At 35.4% G+C, this 14,015-nt stretch overlaps 2 protein-coding genes across 2 annotated transcripts in view; both read left to right on the forward strand.

Moving 5' to 3' along the window:
* The first annotated feature begins 411 nt into the window (after positions 1-411).
* On the forward strand, positions 412-8,683 carry fam219b (family with sequence similarity 219 member B). Its single transcript, XM_079446655.1, has 6 exons — positions 412-616; positions 3,104-3,191; positions 3,289-3,382; positions 4,519-4,593; positions 4,685-4,727; positions 6,831-8,683. Exons 1-6 carry the CDS (start codon positions 545-547, stop codon positions 6,978-6,980), a joined length of 522 nt encoding a protein of 173 aa, XP_079302781.1. The 5' UTR covers positions 412-544; the 3' UTR covers positions 6,981-8,683.
* A 1,161-nt stretch (positions 8,684-9,844) lies between these two features.
* Positions 9,845-14,015, forward strand: part of LOC306888011 (AT-rich interactive domain-containing protein 3B) — a 46,208-nt gene continuing 42,037 nt past the window's right edge. Inside the window, exon 1 of the mRNA XM_079446103.1 lies at positions 9,845-9,972. Coding sequence (XP_079302229.1) covers positions 9,937-9,972 — 36 coding nt within the window. The 5' untranslated portion in view covers positions 9,845-9,936. The remainder of the gene's footprint in view (positions 9,973-14,015) is intronic.

The raw sequence follows: 14,015 nt of genomic DNA on the forward strand, positions 1-14,015 counted from the left end.
TGCTGTGTGATAAAACTGCACATTTTAGAGTGGCCTTTTATTGTGTCCAGCCTAAGGCACACCTGTGCAATAATCATGCTGTCTAATCAGCATCTTGATATGCCACACCTGTGAGGTGGATGGTTTCTCTCGGCAAAGGAGAAGTGCTCACTAACACAGATTTAGACAGATTTGTGAACAATATTTGAGAGAAATAGGCCTTTTGTGTACATAGAAAAAGTCTTAGATCTTTGGGTTCAGCTCATGAAAAACGGGGGCAAAAACAAAAGTGTTGCGTTTATAATTTTGTTCAGTGTATATATATTTCACTGGTATCTCACTGACACTAATAACTGGTTCTGTGCATAGTTAGTAGTTTAATTTAAGGCTGCAGTGGCGCCGGAGCGCCTGAGAGCGGCAGCAGCGCGCAGAATGCGCTGAAAGTGACATCAGGCGAAGAAGAATCTCTGTTTACAGCAGTGTTTTGAAACTCTGTTATCATGAGCATCGACAGTGTGATTTAAGACATGATTTCTCATTTAAACTCTCATTCTGAAACACCGACATGAGCCACACGATGGAGAGCCGAGAGCAGCGCACTCTTCTGTCCGAGAGAGAGTCTTCAGCCGCGGGGAAGGTGATTTATCTCCGTCTGTTGTGTTAATAAACTCCATTAATAATCATAAAACATACATCACTCGTTTAAATGAAGATCATGTATTCAGGAAGGGAAATATCCTGTCGGAAAACTCGAGTTTGTGTCCCGTCATCTGTGTTTTGTGGAGATGTCAGTCAAATCTTATTGTTGAACAGTGTGTTTGTGTCTCTGAATGAGCATTTATATAGATTTCAAACTATACGAGTATTGAAGTCATTTTGACGATATGATATCAGAATCAGAATTCAAGTTTAGTAGCTAAATAAGCACTAACAAGGAAATTGGCTTCTACGCAGTTTGGAAAAGTATGGAAACAATATTTTAGCATTTCCAGATTTTTGGCCCTGTTTACAATGATTAGAGCACTAGTATTTTCAGGAGCTCAGAACGGGTTTTAAGTCAGTTATTTCTATCTTCTGCTGTAGTGTGTCAGTAGGAAATATCAGTTTACATTTCCAAACATTCATTTAGCTATTAATTGTAATAATCCAGTGAATATTCCATTTTACTTGATTACTGTACTTAAGTGTTATTTTGGGGGATTTGTACTTTATTCAAGTACAATTTAAACTGGCTACTTGTACTTTTACTTGATTACATTTCTGAAATACAATTAAATTTCATCCTGAAAAGTACATTTTTATTTGATCTTATGCACATTAAATATGGTGAATGCCTGATGTGAGAACCAATGATCATTGTTTTAACGCATCAAGCACACATTTCTACTTCAGTTATGACTTTCATCAGATAAATGTCTGGCTTCAAAAGTTCACCATCAAATCTGAGGAAGCATATTGAGGTTGTATTTTCTCAAAAAAAGTTTAATCGTTATTTGTTGTGTTTCGATAGCTGTGTGATATATTAGCTGAATGCACAAGATTGAGTGCAAATAAAATCAGTGATGAGGATTTAAATACAATTAATATTTTTCTGGGAATATTTTTTTAATTAAATAAAAATCTCCAAAAGTGTTTAAATAAACATTGTATGTTACATTAATTGTAATTCATGTTTAGTGATGTAAGTTGTATTTATAATATGTTATTATATGACACGTTGAGTATCAATTAAAACTGTTAATGATTTTTTTTTAAAATCTTAATAATTACCTGATTTGCTCATTAATTAAGCAAACACTAGCGGATGAGTTTCCTTTTAATCCCTTTCCCTGTATTTTCCCTCCTGTGTTCCGCTGTGCTGTATTTTAATTGTTGTTGTTGCTCTGGATATACGTGTTTGACCTGTCCCATTGCATTTTGTTTCGTTTCCTCCCTATAACCATACTTCTGAATATCTGTACTTCTAATATTTTTTAATACTTGAGTACATTTTAAAGTTCTACTTTTTTACTTTTACTCAAGTATGTTTTTGGCCAGATAATTGCACTTTTAATTGTATCTGTACTTTCTTTCTTTTGAGTACTTTTTACACCTCTGACACTGAGCCACCTCTTGCACCGTCAGCCCATTTTGCATGTGATTTCTTGGCCTCCACAAAGACTGCGATAAAGAGACCTAAGGCCTTGAAATATGACATACTGCCCTAAACCACATTTTGAACACTTTTTACAAAACAAGTCTTTTTTATCAACCCTTGAACTTAGCAAATAGGTTGATTAAATATGACATATAAAGCCATATTATGCCATCAGCCCATTTCGTGTCATGGTTTTTCCGCCACTGCAAAGGCTAAGTTGGACATTAGGCTCTGATATTAGAAGTATTACCGTAAGGAAAGCCCAATTTTGAGCAAGTAGATCTCTATTAATTCATATGCATCCATGCTCTCGTTTTATTCATAGTAAGATGGCAGTGATTCACAAAGGAAAAGGGTTATATAAAACTAGAAATTGTCTAAGCATGCAAAAAAAAAATCCCATGCACGTGTAAATAGTTTCTCAAAAAAGTTTCTTGTGTGCATGCAAAAGTCTGTTTTTTTTTTTGTTTGTTGTTGTTGTTTTTTTATATAGGGGCTCTGTATGTTCACTTGTATGTTTCTATCACTCCGAGAATATCAATGAAAAAAACCCTGAAAAGTAAAAATATTTACAGACTGTACTATATACCAAATATAAAGCTGAAAATAGTTCTATATGAACCATTTATGTTAAATATGGTAAATATCTACTGAGAGGTTTGGAAATTTGAGTCTGGAAAAGTATGGAATTATGAAATGGAAAATGTGTAGGAACCCTGTTATATGCACCAAAAAGCATGCATGCTACGTCAAATAATAATTCAATCACACCCACTATTATATTTTATTTTTTATTTTGTTTATGCACAGAATATAAAATGCAATACAAATACATGGTGTGTGTGACAGTATACCAGGTTAAGAATGCAATTGTTATGAGAAAAATATGATAGCAGTAACTTATGATATGAAATCGCCCCTTTATTTGTCACTCATCTCACAATGTTGATGAATGAAATCAGTTGAACTGACATGTTTAATCAATAGAGTGCTGGAAACAGTGAGCAAACACTAGCGGTGGAGAAGAGAGGGCCGTATATCATGTCCAAAACTCCTTCTTTCCACACCACGCTCCGTAAGTACCGAGAGTATGAGAGACGTGTTTGCATCACTCATTTGCTTGAAAATCACATCTTAACCTGCATATAGTGAAATAGAGACTGTGTTTGCAGAGAAGCACAGAGACACAGCGAGACGAGCTCTGCAGAAGAGAGGATTGGGCTCAGCGAGGCCTGTGCTTCATCAGCCCCGACACAAACCAAAGACGTGAGTCTCAGGGAACTTAAAAACATACTTATATTCACATCTTTACATTTATGCATTTGGCAGATGCTTTTATCTAAAGTGACTTGCAGTGGATGCATTTTTTTTAAATCGGTGCAATTAATGTGAATTTAATTTACAGAAGCATTAAATGCATATCATGTTCATTAACTTAAAATAAAACCATAAAAATGTCATGACTTGAAATAAAACTTAAATTAAATTTTAAAAAATTAAACTTGCAAGGAATTGTCGTTTTCATTTAGTTTCATTTACTAAAATAAGTCAAACTAAAACTCAGTATATACTAAAAAAAAAAAAGTTAAAAGAACAAAAATGAAAAATCACGCATTTTAGTATAATTTAAATAATATAGGTTTTATTCATGTTGAATTAGTTTTTTTTTTGTTAAAATTTGAAAGAGTTTGTTGTGTTTTTGTTATTTTTATTCTATATCTATTTAATTAGTAGCTTATTTCAGTTTTAGTTAATTTAGTAAATCAAGTTAAACTATGAATGAAAATGAGATGTTGCTATAGCAACTAGCTGAAAAAAGTCAATGTGTTTTGTTATGTAATATATAAACACAGCATATTTTTCTGAAATATTTACTGCATGTGTTTCTATTTATATATTCATTATAAATATACACGTATACGCGCATATTATGTAAACAAACTTTTATTTTGGATGCGATTAATCACCATTAATCATTTGACTGCTCTAGTTTATTTTAAGTAAATATAATAAATCGCCAACAAAATTACTAAAATGTTTTAAAATTAAAATGAAAACACAAAATCTAAAAAATAAAATAATTCAAAATATTAACAAACTCTATAATACTATATTATATGATTCTAAAGTAGCTGTGCTGCATGAATGCACAGATGAATTAAAACTACAATCAGTGTATTGTGTGTTATTTGATATCATTGATCGGTCAGGCGGAGTGTCTCTGGTACAGTAGAGCGATTGGTTCGTTTGGCCTGTTATTAATGATTAAAGTGAGTCTGCGGGTGTGTTTCACAGCTCACACTCATCAAACCTTCTTTTATTTCTCTTCAAGCACACAAACCCACTGTAAAAGAGGAAAGGACAAGCACTGAGCTCTTATTCTCTTCTGCTTCTCTCTGCAGTGTGAAGTTCAATAAGGGATACGCGGCTCTGAGTCAGACAGGAGAGGATTCGCTCATCTCGCTGGATTCAGACAGGTACGATTCTGCAGTCGAAAGAAGAAACATGTTCTGTTTGAATCATTTTGGTTAGAGACAGAAGTGTGTGCTGATTGTTTGATTTCATCAGTGATGCAGAGCTGGACTGTTCCTCTGGATATTCCTCAGCAGAGGTGAGTTAATGCCTTTAAATTGTTTGGTAAACGGGTACTTAGTTGCCTTCATGTTTAGGGTTTGAATATGCATTATTATGCACTGATCAATTTAATAATCAATTATAAAACGCTTACAGTTTTTATCCCAACAGCTCTTTTATAGAGTGGTTGAGTTGTTCAGAATTGTTGTTCAAGCTGAATTTTAGCAAGTTTTTGATTAGTATCTTCCTTTAAAGCAGATATGGCTATACAAATCAAATAATAATCAATTATATATGCGTGTGTGTGTATATATATATATATATTATTATACACATTTTAAAAATCAAGAAATTAAATAAAAATGACAAATGCATATGACATAATTTCAAAACTTAACATTTAAATGAAAAACAAAAAATAAAGCTAAATACAATTCAAAATATTAAACAACAAAAGGTATAAGAGTATAATAATGATTCTAACATAACACTCAAACACCAAAAAAACAACAGCTATATATATGTATATGTACAACCACACACACACACACACACACACACACACATATACACACACACACACATACATACATACATATACTCTCACCGGCCACTTTATTAGGTGCACCTTGCTAGTTCCGGGTTGGACCCCCTTTTGCCTTCAGAACTGCCTTAATTCTTCGTGGCATAGATTCAACAAGGTGTTGGAAACATTCCTCAGAGATTTTGTCCATATTAACATGATAGCATCACGCAGTTGCTGCAGATTTGTCGGCTGCACATCCATGATGTGAATCTCCCGTTCCAGCACATCCCAAAGGTGCTCTATTGGATTGAGATCTGGTGACTGTGGAGGCCATTTGAGTAAAGTCAACTCATTGTCATGTTCAAGAAACCAGTCTGAGATGATTTCACCCTGCAGCCCAAGACTGGTTGCCCACTGAAGCTAAGCAGGGTTGAGCTGGTCAGTACCTGGATGGGAGACCTCCTGGGGAAACCAGGTTGCTGTTGGAGGAGGTGTTAGTGAGGCCAGCAGGGGGTGCTCACCCTGTGGTCTGTGTGGGTCCTAACGCCCCAGTATAGTGACAGGGACACTATACTGTCAAAAGCACCATCCTTCGGATGAGACGTGAAACCCTCATTAAAAATCCCAGGATGTCCTTCGAAGAAGAGTAGGGGTGTAACCCCGGCATCCTGGCCAAAAGTGCCCATTGGCCTCTGACCATCATGGCCTCCTAATCATCCCCATACACTGATTGGCTTCTTCTCTCTGTCTCCTCTCCACCAATAAGCTGGTGCGTGGAGGGCGTTCTGGCGCACTATGGCTGCCGTCGCATCATCCAGGTGAATGAGGAGATTCCCCCCTTGTATGTAAAGCGCTTTGAGTGCCTAAAAGACGGTAGAGTCGATGGTCTTTACACTCTTCATTCTTCACACGAGGAGGACTTCACACGACGGCTGCCGCGGTAAACTAAGCTTTTTTATACCGTCTAACAAAATACTAATTGAATTTAGCTGGACACACTTACCTTATTTTTCACAACAAATGGCCAAGCAAGCGCAGACACTGACAAGATACTCGAGACAGAACGAGACCAAACGCTTTTTTGCCTAAATATCATATTTTTTTTCATTTAGTACTGCCCTTCAGAGGCTACAGAAGATAATTACATCTTTCCCAGAAGACAAAATAAAAGTTTTCACACCCCGGCTCTTAATGCATGGTTTTTCCTTCTGAAGTATCAGTGAGTGTTTGAATCTTCTGTAATAGCTGCACATGAGTCCCTCAGTTGTCCTCAGTGTGGAAAGATGGATCTCAAAATCATACAGTCATTGTTGGAAAGGGTTCAAATACAGAATAATGCTGGAAAACCAAAGAATTTGTGGGACCTGAAGGATTTTTCTGAAGAAGAGCAGACAGTTTAACTGTTCAGGACAAACTAGGGATTCATGAACAACTATCGCTAAACAAAAAACACATTCAGGAAACGACACAGTATTAAGAATCAAGGGGATGTAAACTTTTGAACGGGGTCATTTTTATAAATTCAAGTCACATAACATGATGGACTTCACAAGGTTTGTTTTCATGAAGTGAGCAAACACCTTTCATATGAGTGATAAGCGTGTCTCTCGGCAGGTGCATCCAGACCTGAGCAGGCAGCTGTTGAAGGACGGATATCACCTGGATGAGATCCCTGATGATGAGGATCTGGACCTGATTCCTCCTAAAGCCCTGAGCTCCTCCGTCTGCTGCTGCTCCGCCGTCTCCTCCTGCTGCGTGCAGTGATCCAGCCCCAGAGCTGCTGATGCTGTGTGAATGGATCAAACGTTCTTACAGTGTTTTTAGGAGCACAGACTGGTTTTGTTTCTTTATGATGTAAACCTCAGTCTCCCAATAATCCCAAACACTTCCAGTTTCGAGCTGCATGTAAATCAGAGCCATGATTTACTCACATCTCTGCTGCATCGCATGAAAACACTCGAGACCGGCCCATATATCACCTCAAAATCTTAATAAATCAATGAGTAGTTATATTTAAAAGTGAGGCAGATTTTAGTACCATTACACCAGTTTTTTGCACAGTTTTTGCAACTTTTTTTGTGTGTTTAAGTTTATTTAGCCCTTAAATTCTCGTTAATAAATGGAAGCTTGTTTCCGCCATTGGGATAAAAACATCAAAAGATAACAGCAACTTTTTAATCTCACAATTCTGAAACTTTTTTTTCAGAAGTGTTTTTTCACAATTTTCAGAATTGCGATATATGAACAAAAATGGTTTGAATTGTGAGGTCTTTTATTTCATTTCTTTCGCAAAAACAGAATTGTGAGATGTAAACTTGGAACTGTTTATTCATTTATTAATTTTTTTATGGTGGTGTTAACTTTGTTTCTGCCACAAAATAAATAATTACTTAATAAATAAATAAAAGTTTTTTTAAATCTTATTTAAAGATTTTTTTTCCCCTCACAATTCAGACTTTTTTTTTATTATTATTATTTAATTTCAGAATTACACGTTTGTATGTCTTTATATCAGAATTGCGAGGGGGAAAAAGTCACAAAAGTTAACTTTTTTTTTTTTATTTTATTTTATTTTTTTTATTCAATTAAAAAACGCTTGCATAGTAATGCCAAAGATCTCATTCTCATTGCTGTAATGTTTGAAAATACTGATATTTAAATTGTCAATCATTTATAAGTCATGGAAGTATTTGTTGTGCTGCCTTTGAACTGACTGAAAAAACATTTTACAAACACATATTACTTAATTTGCTTTAGTCACAACATTAATATTTTGGGGTGAGATATGGTTTGGAAGTGTTTCGTGAGATTGATGCATGTATGTATTCGGTGGCCATCGCTCAGACGTACGACGTGTGTTTTATAATCATCATTTCACTCGAGAGAGCGGCTGATTATTTCAATATTCAGAAAAGGAACTGAAGATGAAAGTGGGATCTGAAACACACAGAATACCCATGATGCTCAGCGTTTGGGGAAGTACAGTGTTACTGATAGTCAGAAACGTGTGTGTGTAGGACTCTTTTGAAAAGTGTTTATTAACTTTTTTTAATTATATTTTCTCTCAGTAAGTTTTTGGATGCACTAAAGCTTTGTTAGATCTCTCTGATATTCGGTTACTGTCAAACAATAACACATTGTTACTGAAATGAAGTGAGACTGATGTGAGTTGTTCCTTTAGTTAAACGCCTGCGGTGAGATATGACATGTTTTGTATTTAAAATTGTATAATCAAAAATATTTTTATCTGCCCTTAAATATGCATTTGCTTTGAGGTGTGTGTGTGTGTGTGTGTGGACAATCTTCTTCAACACTATGCAAATAACACTAATTCTTCTTTGTAGCCTCAGCAAATCAGTTACTGACTTTATAATGCGATAACCTTATTGACTTTTATTTTGTTGCAAGAACAATATTATTTGTATTTAACAATGTTTTGTGAAATTAAAGCAAACACTTCAACTTTCTCTGGTCTTCTCATGAATGACTGCTCATATTCAGATCATTACTAACTGCATCACAGTAGAGATGCCAACAAATGACCACCAATCTGCTTTTAATAGTATTTAGATTAAACTGGAACACAGCTGGAGTCTGACGCATGTACAGTATGAATGAATGATGCGTTTATACAGAGCTTTTATTGTGTATTGCCGTACACCCAAAGAGCTTTACAATCATGTGGGGGTCTCTCCTCATATCTGTGACACAGGTATGTTGACGAGGATGAGAGCGATGTGGTTTGCAGAAAGCTGATGGATGCATATAATATAACAAATATAACATTAATGTAATGTAGATGTCCCAGCAATGTGAAGCTGCGGCTACTGCGCATGAGCACTAGAGGTCGCTGCCGCCTGGTTTACTGTCTGTGAGTTTAATTCTTGCATTTAAAATCATGATTTTAATCCAGTAAAACATGCAACATGAAGCTAAACTGAAATTATGCATGTTCTTCGTTAAATAAAACCGTAAAATAAGGAAATTCCTTCATTAATGTCTCATTATTACACAATAATCAAACTGAAAATTTAGTGAGCTGCCCACTTCAAAAGAAAAGGCTAGAAAAATGCTTTCTATTTAAGCAGTTTGCTTGGTTTTTAGGTTTAAGACGCAGCCATAATATAGAATTAAGTGTTTTAATAATGTTTGTATTGTTTGTTTGACACAAGAAATATATTGACATTAGAACTGATCGGGTCATTTGATAAATATTCTTTAAAATTGTTGTCATCGTTAGAATATTAATTAATTAATTAATTTATATGTTGTTTTAGTTATTTGATTTAATTTTCTGGATACCAAACACACTGACATAATTATATTTACATTAGAACTGGTCATTTTCTAACTATTTATTTTAATTATGTCATTATTATTATTACTATAAATTATTGTTGTCATCATTAGAATATTCATTTTATTGTAGTAATTTATTGTAATTTTCTGAAAACACACACGCATGCATTATTAGTCCATCACTGCTTTGGCACGCGCTGTGAACGCATTCCGCGCGGGGTGGGGGTGCGCGTCGGGTCGCGTCGCGGGGAGGAGACGCCAGAGAGACGCGTCGCGGGGCGGAGCTGCAGCTGCAGGGAGTTGCGCGCTGAACGCCGGTGGTCGCGGTTCTGCGTCTGAAACGGAGCGCACCGGATCGAACGGAAAGCGCCGCCGGTTCGCCGAGAGTTACCGAGCAGAGAGAGTCGAGCGGAGCGGAGGGATGGTGGATAACAGCGGCAGCGGCAAAACGCAGATGGTGAGTCGGTGTAACTTAGTTTAAATGTTCATAATGTTATTAACAATGTTGAAGTCTTGAGCTGTACACATCCTCCTATAGCTTAAACCAAACACCGCGCGACACACGGTTTCATCTGCACGAGCGCGTTTGTGTTTCTGCCACGGTGCACAAGAATTGTCCTAGAAACCATTTACTCTCAAAAATTGCTGGTAAATTTCACAAATGTGACCCTGAACCAAAACCAGTCATAAGGGTCTTTTTTAAAAGCTGAATAAATCATCTTTCCATTGATGTATGGCTTGTTATGATAGGACAATATTTGTCTGAGATACAACTATTTGTAAATCTGGAATCTGAGGGAGCAAAAAAATCTAAATATTGAGAAAATCTCCTTTAAAGTTGTTCAAATGAAGTTCTTAACAATGCATATTACTAATCAAAAATTAAGTTTTGATATATTTACAGTAGGAAATTTACTAAATATCTTCATGGAACATGATCTTAATATCCTAATGATTTTTGTCATAAAAGAGAAATGTATAATTTTGATCCATACAATGTATTGTTGGCTATTGCTACAAATATACCTGTGTTACTGATGACTGCTTTTGTGCTGCAGGGACACATATAGTTACGAATAAACAGCAAGTAACTCACCGAATTAAATATGACAGAAAGACTGAAATTGTGTTTTCTTGTAAAACTTTATCCAGTAATCTTAATTTTATGTACAACTTTGAGAAAGCATGTTTACAGTGTATTAAAAAATCTTATTTGGCATATTTGTCTCTTTTTGCAATCAAATATATAAACATTCTTAGAACAACACATTTTCTTACCCGAGAAGCCAAATTTCATTAAGTGTAAGCAAGATTCGTTTTCTAAATATTTAAGTGAATTTATTATAAAGAGAATGTTTTCATTGAATTCAGTAAATGCACATTTAATTTAATGCTATTAGATATATGCATTTCTTATGCATCTTGTTCTGATGCACGTCTGCTTGTCAGATGCATGTATTTTAAGGATATTTATATAATTTTCTCTAGGGAAAATGACTAATATATGCATTATAGCCAGTGTTCCCACCCTTTAAACCCACAGAAACCTTCTGTCATGGTAAGAGTTTCATTCTTTAGTCCCTTTATGAAGCTGTTTTTATCTTGGGAACCCACAATGGTGGTGATTTCAAGTTTTACTATCATGGTGTTGACACACACACACACACACACACACACACACTGCCAGATGCATCTGAATGCACAAACATGCTGCTTTCATTAGGGGCCTCGGCTTTGATCCACCGTTTAACTGTTTTTAGTCATTTTAGATTCCCTTAAACCACATGATTCTCATGCGTGACTGTTTTACTCTAGTATGAAACTCATCAGTACATTTGAGTCATTGAATCAAGCTTGTTTTGGTTCAGAAGTGTCACTATGTGTGCTTTTAAAGGGTGTTTTATAGTATAACTCGTAAATGAAGCTCATGGTTTATTGCATACAGGTTCTTTAACCCGTCTGTCCTGCTAAACCTGCGTATTTCAAAACAAATCTGACTCCGTTCAGAGCTCAGTGTTTGTTTCTCTAACGAATTTACAGGTTTTGACATTTTCTCATAAAGGGCTTTTTGGATTTGCTTTACATTTTTGTGTTTTGCGAACCACTTTTGATCTGTTTTCGGTGTTCAGTTCTGATGTTTATTATGTATCTTTCTGAAAACGAGAGCCGAGAAGGTTCATTTCTAAGCCTGGCTTATGGCGTGATGAGATGATTTCATGTATTTAATGTGCTGTATTGTATTGTTTGACAGATATATTTGCCAGGCCGATATTTTGAGATTGTGAATTGATTTTATGCTTTCAAATGTTGAATTTGGAGTAAATACTGTGTAAAATACAAATTAATTGAAATGCAAGCATCTTTTTTTCTATTTGCTGTTACTAAATGAGCCATTAGTCACCTGTTCTCAGCCATTAAAAACCTATTTTAGTATTAATTAATGTGCTCAACAACAAGAAAAATGTTTTGGCCATGCATATGCATTTTTAGCAGTGCATATGTGTTAAAAAAATATATTTTTATTGATGATTCGATTTTTGTTGGCACATTCTAAATGATACAGATTCTAACTCGCATTCTAATTTCTCCAAAACCATCAGTCTTTCCTGCATTAATGTTCAGTTGGTGACTTCAGCAGAATTTGCAACAACAGCCAAATGTTTATGTTTGCTAAACATAAATGCATGCACATGATCAGTGAATGCTGGATGTAGTGACCGATGGGGCGTGAGACGGTTCTGCAAATATCCTTATCGTGTTGCCAAAACATTTGAGATTGTGCTGGTTTAAGTTCTCTTTGGAAATTATATTACTCACCAGACGCTTTCAAAAAAATGGTTAACAGACAAACCTGAATGCACTTTAGAGTTTTTATCCAAACTGAACTTTAAAGCCTTATACAGAATTTTAAATTGCTCTTTTATAGGCATTCTTGCATTAAAGGAATGGTTCACCAAAAAAATGAAAATTAGCTGAAAATGTGCTCACCCTCAGGCCGTTCAAGATCAGGATGAGTGTGTTACTTCATCAGGTTTGGAGAAATGTGTCTCTGCATCAGTGTCTCAGCAATGAATGCTCTGCAGTGAATGGGTGCCGTCAGAATGAGAGTCCAAACAGCTGATAAAAACATCACAATAATCCACACCACTCCAGTCCATCAGTTAACATCGTCTTAATGCTGGATTTGTTTCAGCTTCTGTCTTCTCCAGATGTTAACTGATGGACTGGAGTGGTGTGGATTATTGTGGTGTTTTTATCAGCTGTTTGGACTCTCATTCTGACGGCACCCATTCACTGCAGAGCATCCATTGCTGAGACACTGATGCAGAGACACATTTCTACAAACCTGATGAAGAAACAAACCCATCTACATCAAATAAATTTTTGCCTGAACTATTCCTTTAATGCTATCGTCAGCAGCCATGTAGGCCTGTTGCAGTAATCAATATATCGACTTACCGCACAATATATGTACATGACCTCAATAATTGATATATTGCCCATTATATTTAGATAAAAATGAATGTCACCATGTTTTTTGCATTCCACTTGCACCTGTGTCTTTTGCAGCCTCTCGTTCATAATGTGCTGCTAGTTCAGATTTAAAAAGTGCTTCTACAAAAAAGGTTTCATCTGCAGATATGGCCTTGTTTAGGGATCTGACGGACATCTGACTGCTATAGTGATTGTGTTTTTCAGCAATAGTGTGCACCCTTAATTTACAGAGAAAAGAAAATCTGATGGAAAAATCTTCTTTGTGCATTTTTATTTTTTCTACTTGTTACTTTGCACTTTTTGTGAGAAAATGTTTTACTATTTATTCAAGTTTTTTAAGGTATCTAATATTTTGATTCTTAATTTCCGTGTTCTAATATTCTTAAGAATTCATCGTTTGTTGTCATTTGAAAGCGTGTAGGCCCTCCTGCATTATTATGCTGTTATATTATGATGTGACCCTGGACATCGAAACCAGTCTTAATGTCTTTGTGAAATTGAGATGTATGCATCACATGAAAGCTGAATAAATAATCTTTCCATTGATGTATGGTTTGTTATGATAGGACAATATTTGTCTGAGATACAACTATTTGAAAATCTGGAATCTGAGGGAGCAAAAAAATCTAAATATTGAGAAAATCTCCTTTAAAGTTGTTCAAATGAAGTTCTTAGCAATGCATATTACTAATCAAAAATGAAGTTTTGATATATTTACGGTAGGAAATTTACTAAATATCTTCATGGAACATGATCTTAATATCCTAATGATTTTTGTCATAAAAGAGAAATGTATAATTTTGATCCATACAGTGTATTGTTGTCTATTGCTACAAATATACCTGTGTTACTGATGACTGCTTTTGTGCTCCAGGGTCACATTTATTCAGTGGCATAAAATGACAATAATATCGCTTATCGCAATTATTTCTGGGGCAATATATCACACAACAAAAAGCTGTTATCATGACAGGCCTAGCCATATGTTTACATTTGCATGTGAAG

This window comes from Barbus barbus, assembly GCF_936440315.1.
Source record: "Barbus barbus genome assembly, chromosome: 22".
In the NCBI taxonomy this organism is placed as follows: domain Eukaryota; kingdom Metazoa; phylum Chordata; class Actinopteri; order Cypriniformes; family Cyprinidae; genus Barbus; species Barbus barbus.

What these genes read in the sequence shown, in the direction of transcription:
- fam219b (XM_079446655.1), top strand. Translation starts at nt 545, where the DNA reads ATGAGCCACACGATGGAGAGCCGAGAGCAGCGCACTCTTCTGTCCGAG. An exon ending in CCCCGACACAAACCAAAGAC is followed by an intron (nt 3,383 to 4,518) that starts GTGAGTCTCAGG and finishes TTCTCTCTGCAG; the next exon opens with TGTGAAGTTCAATAAGGGAT. An exon ending in ATCTCGCTGGATTCAGACAG is followed by an intron (nt 4,594 to 4,684) that starts GTACGATTCTGC and finishes TGATTTCATCAG; the next exon opens with TGATGCAGAGCTGGACTGTT.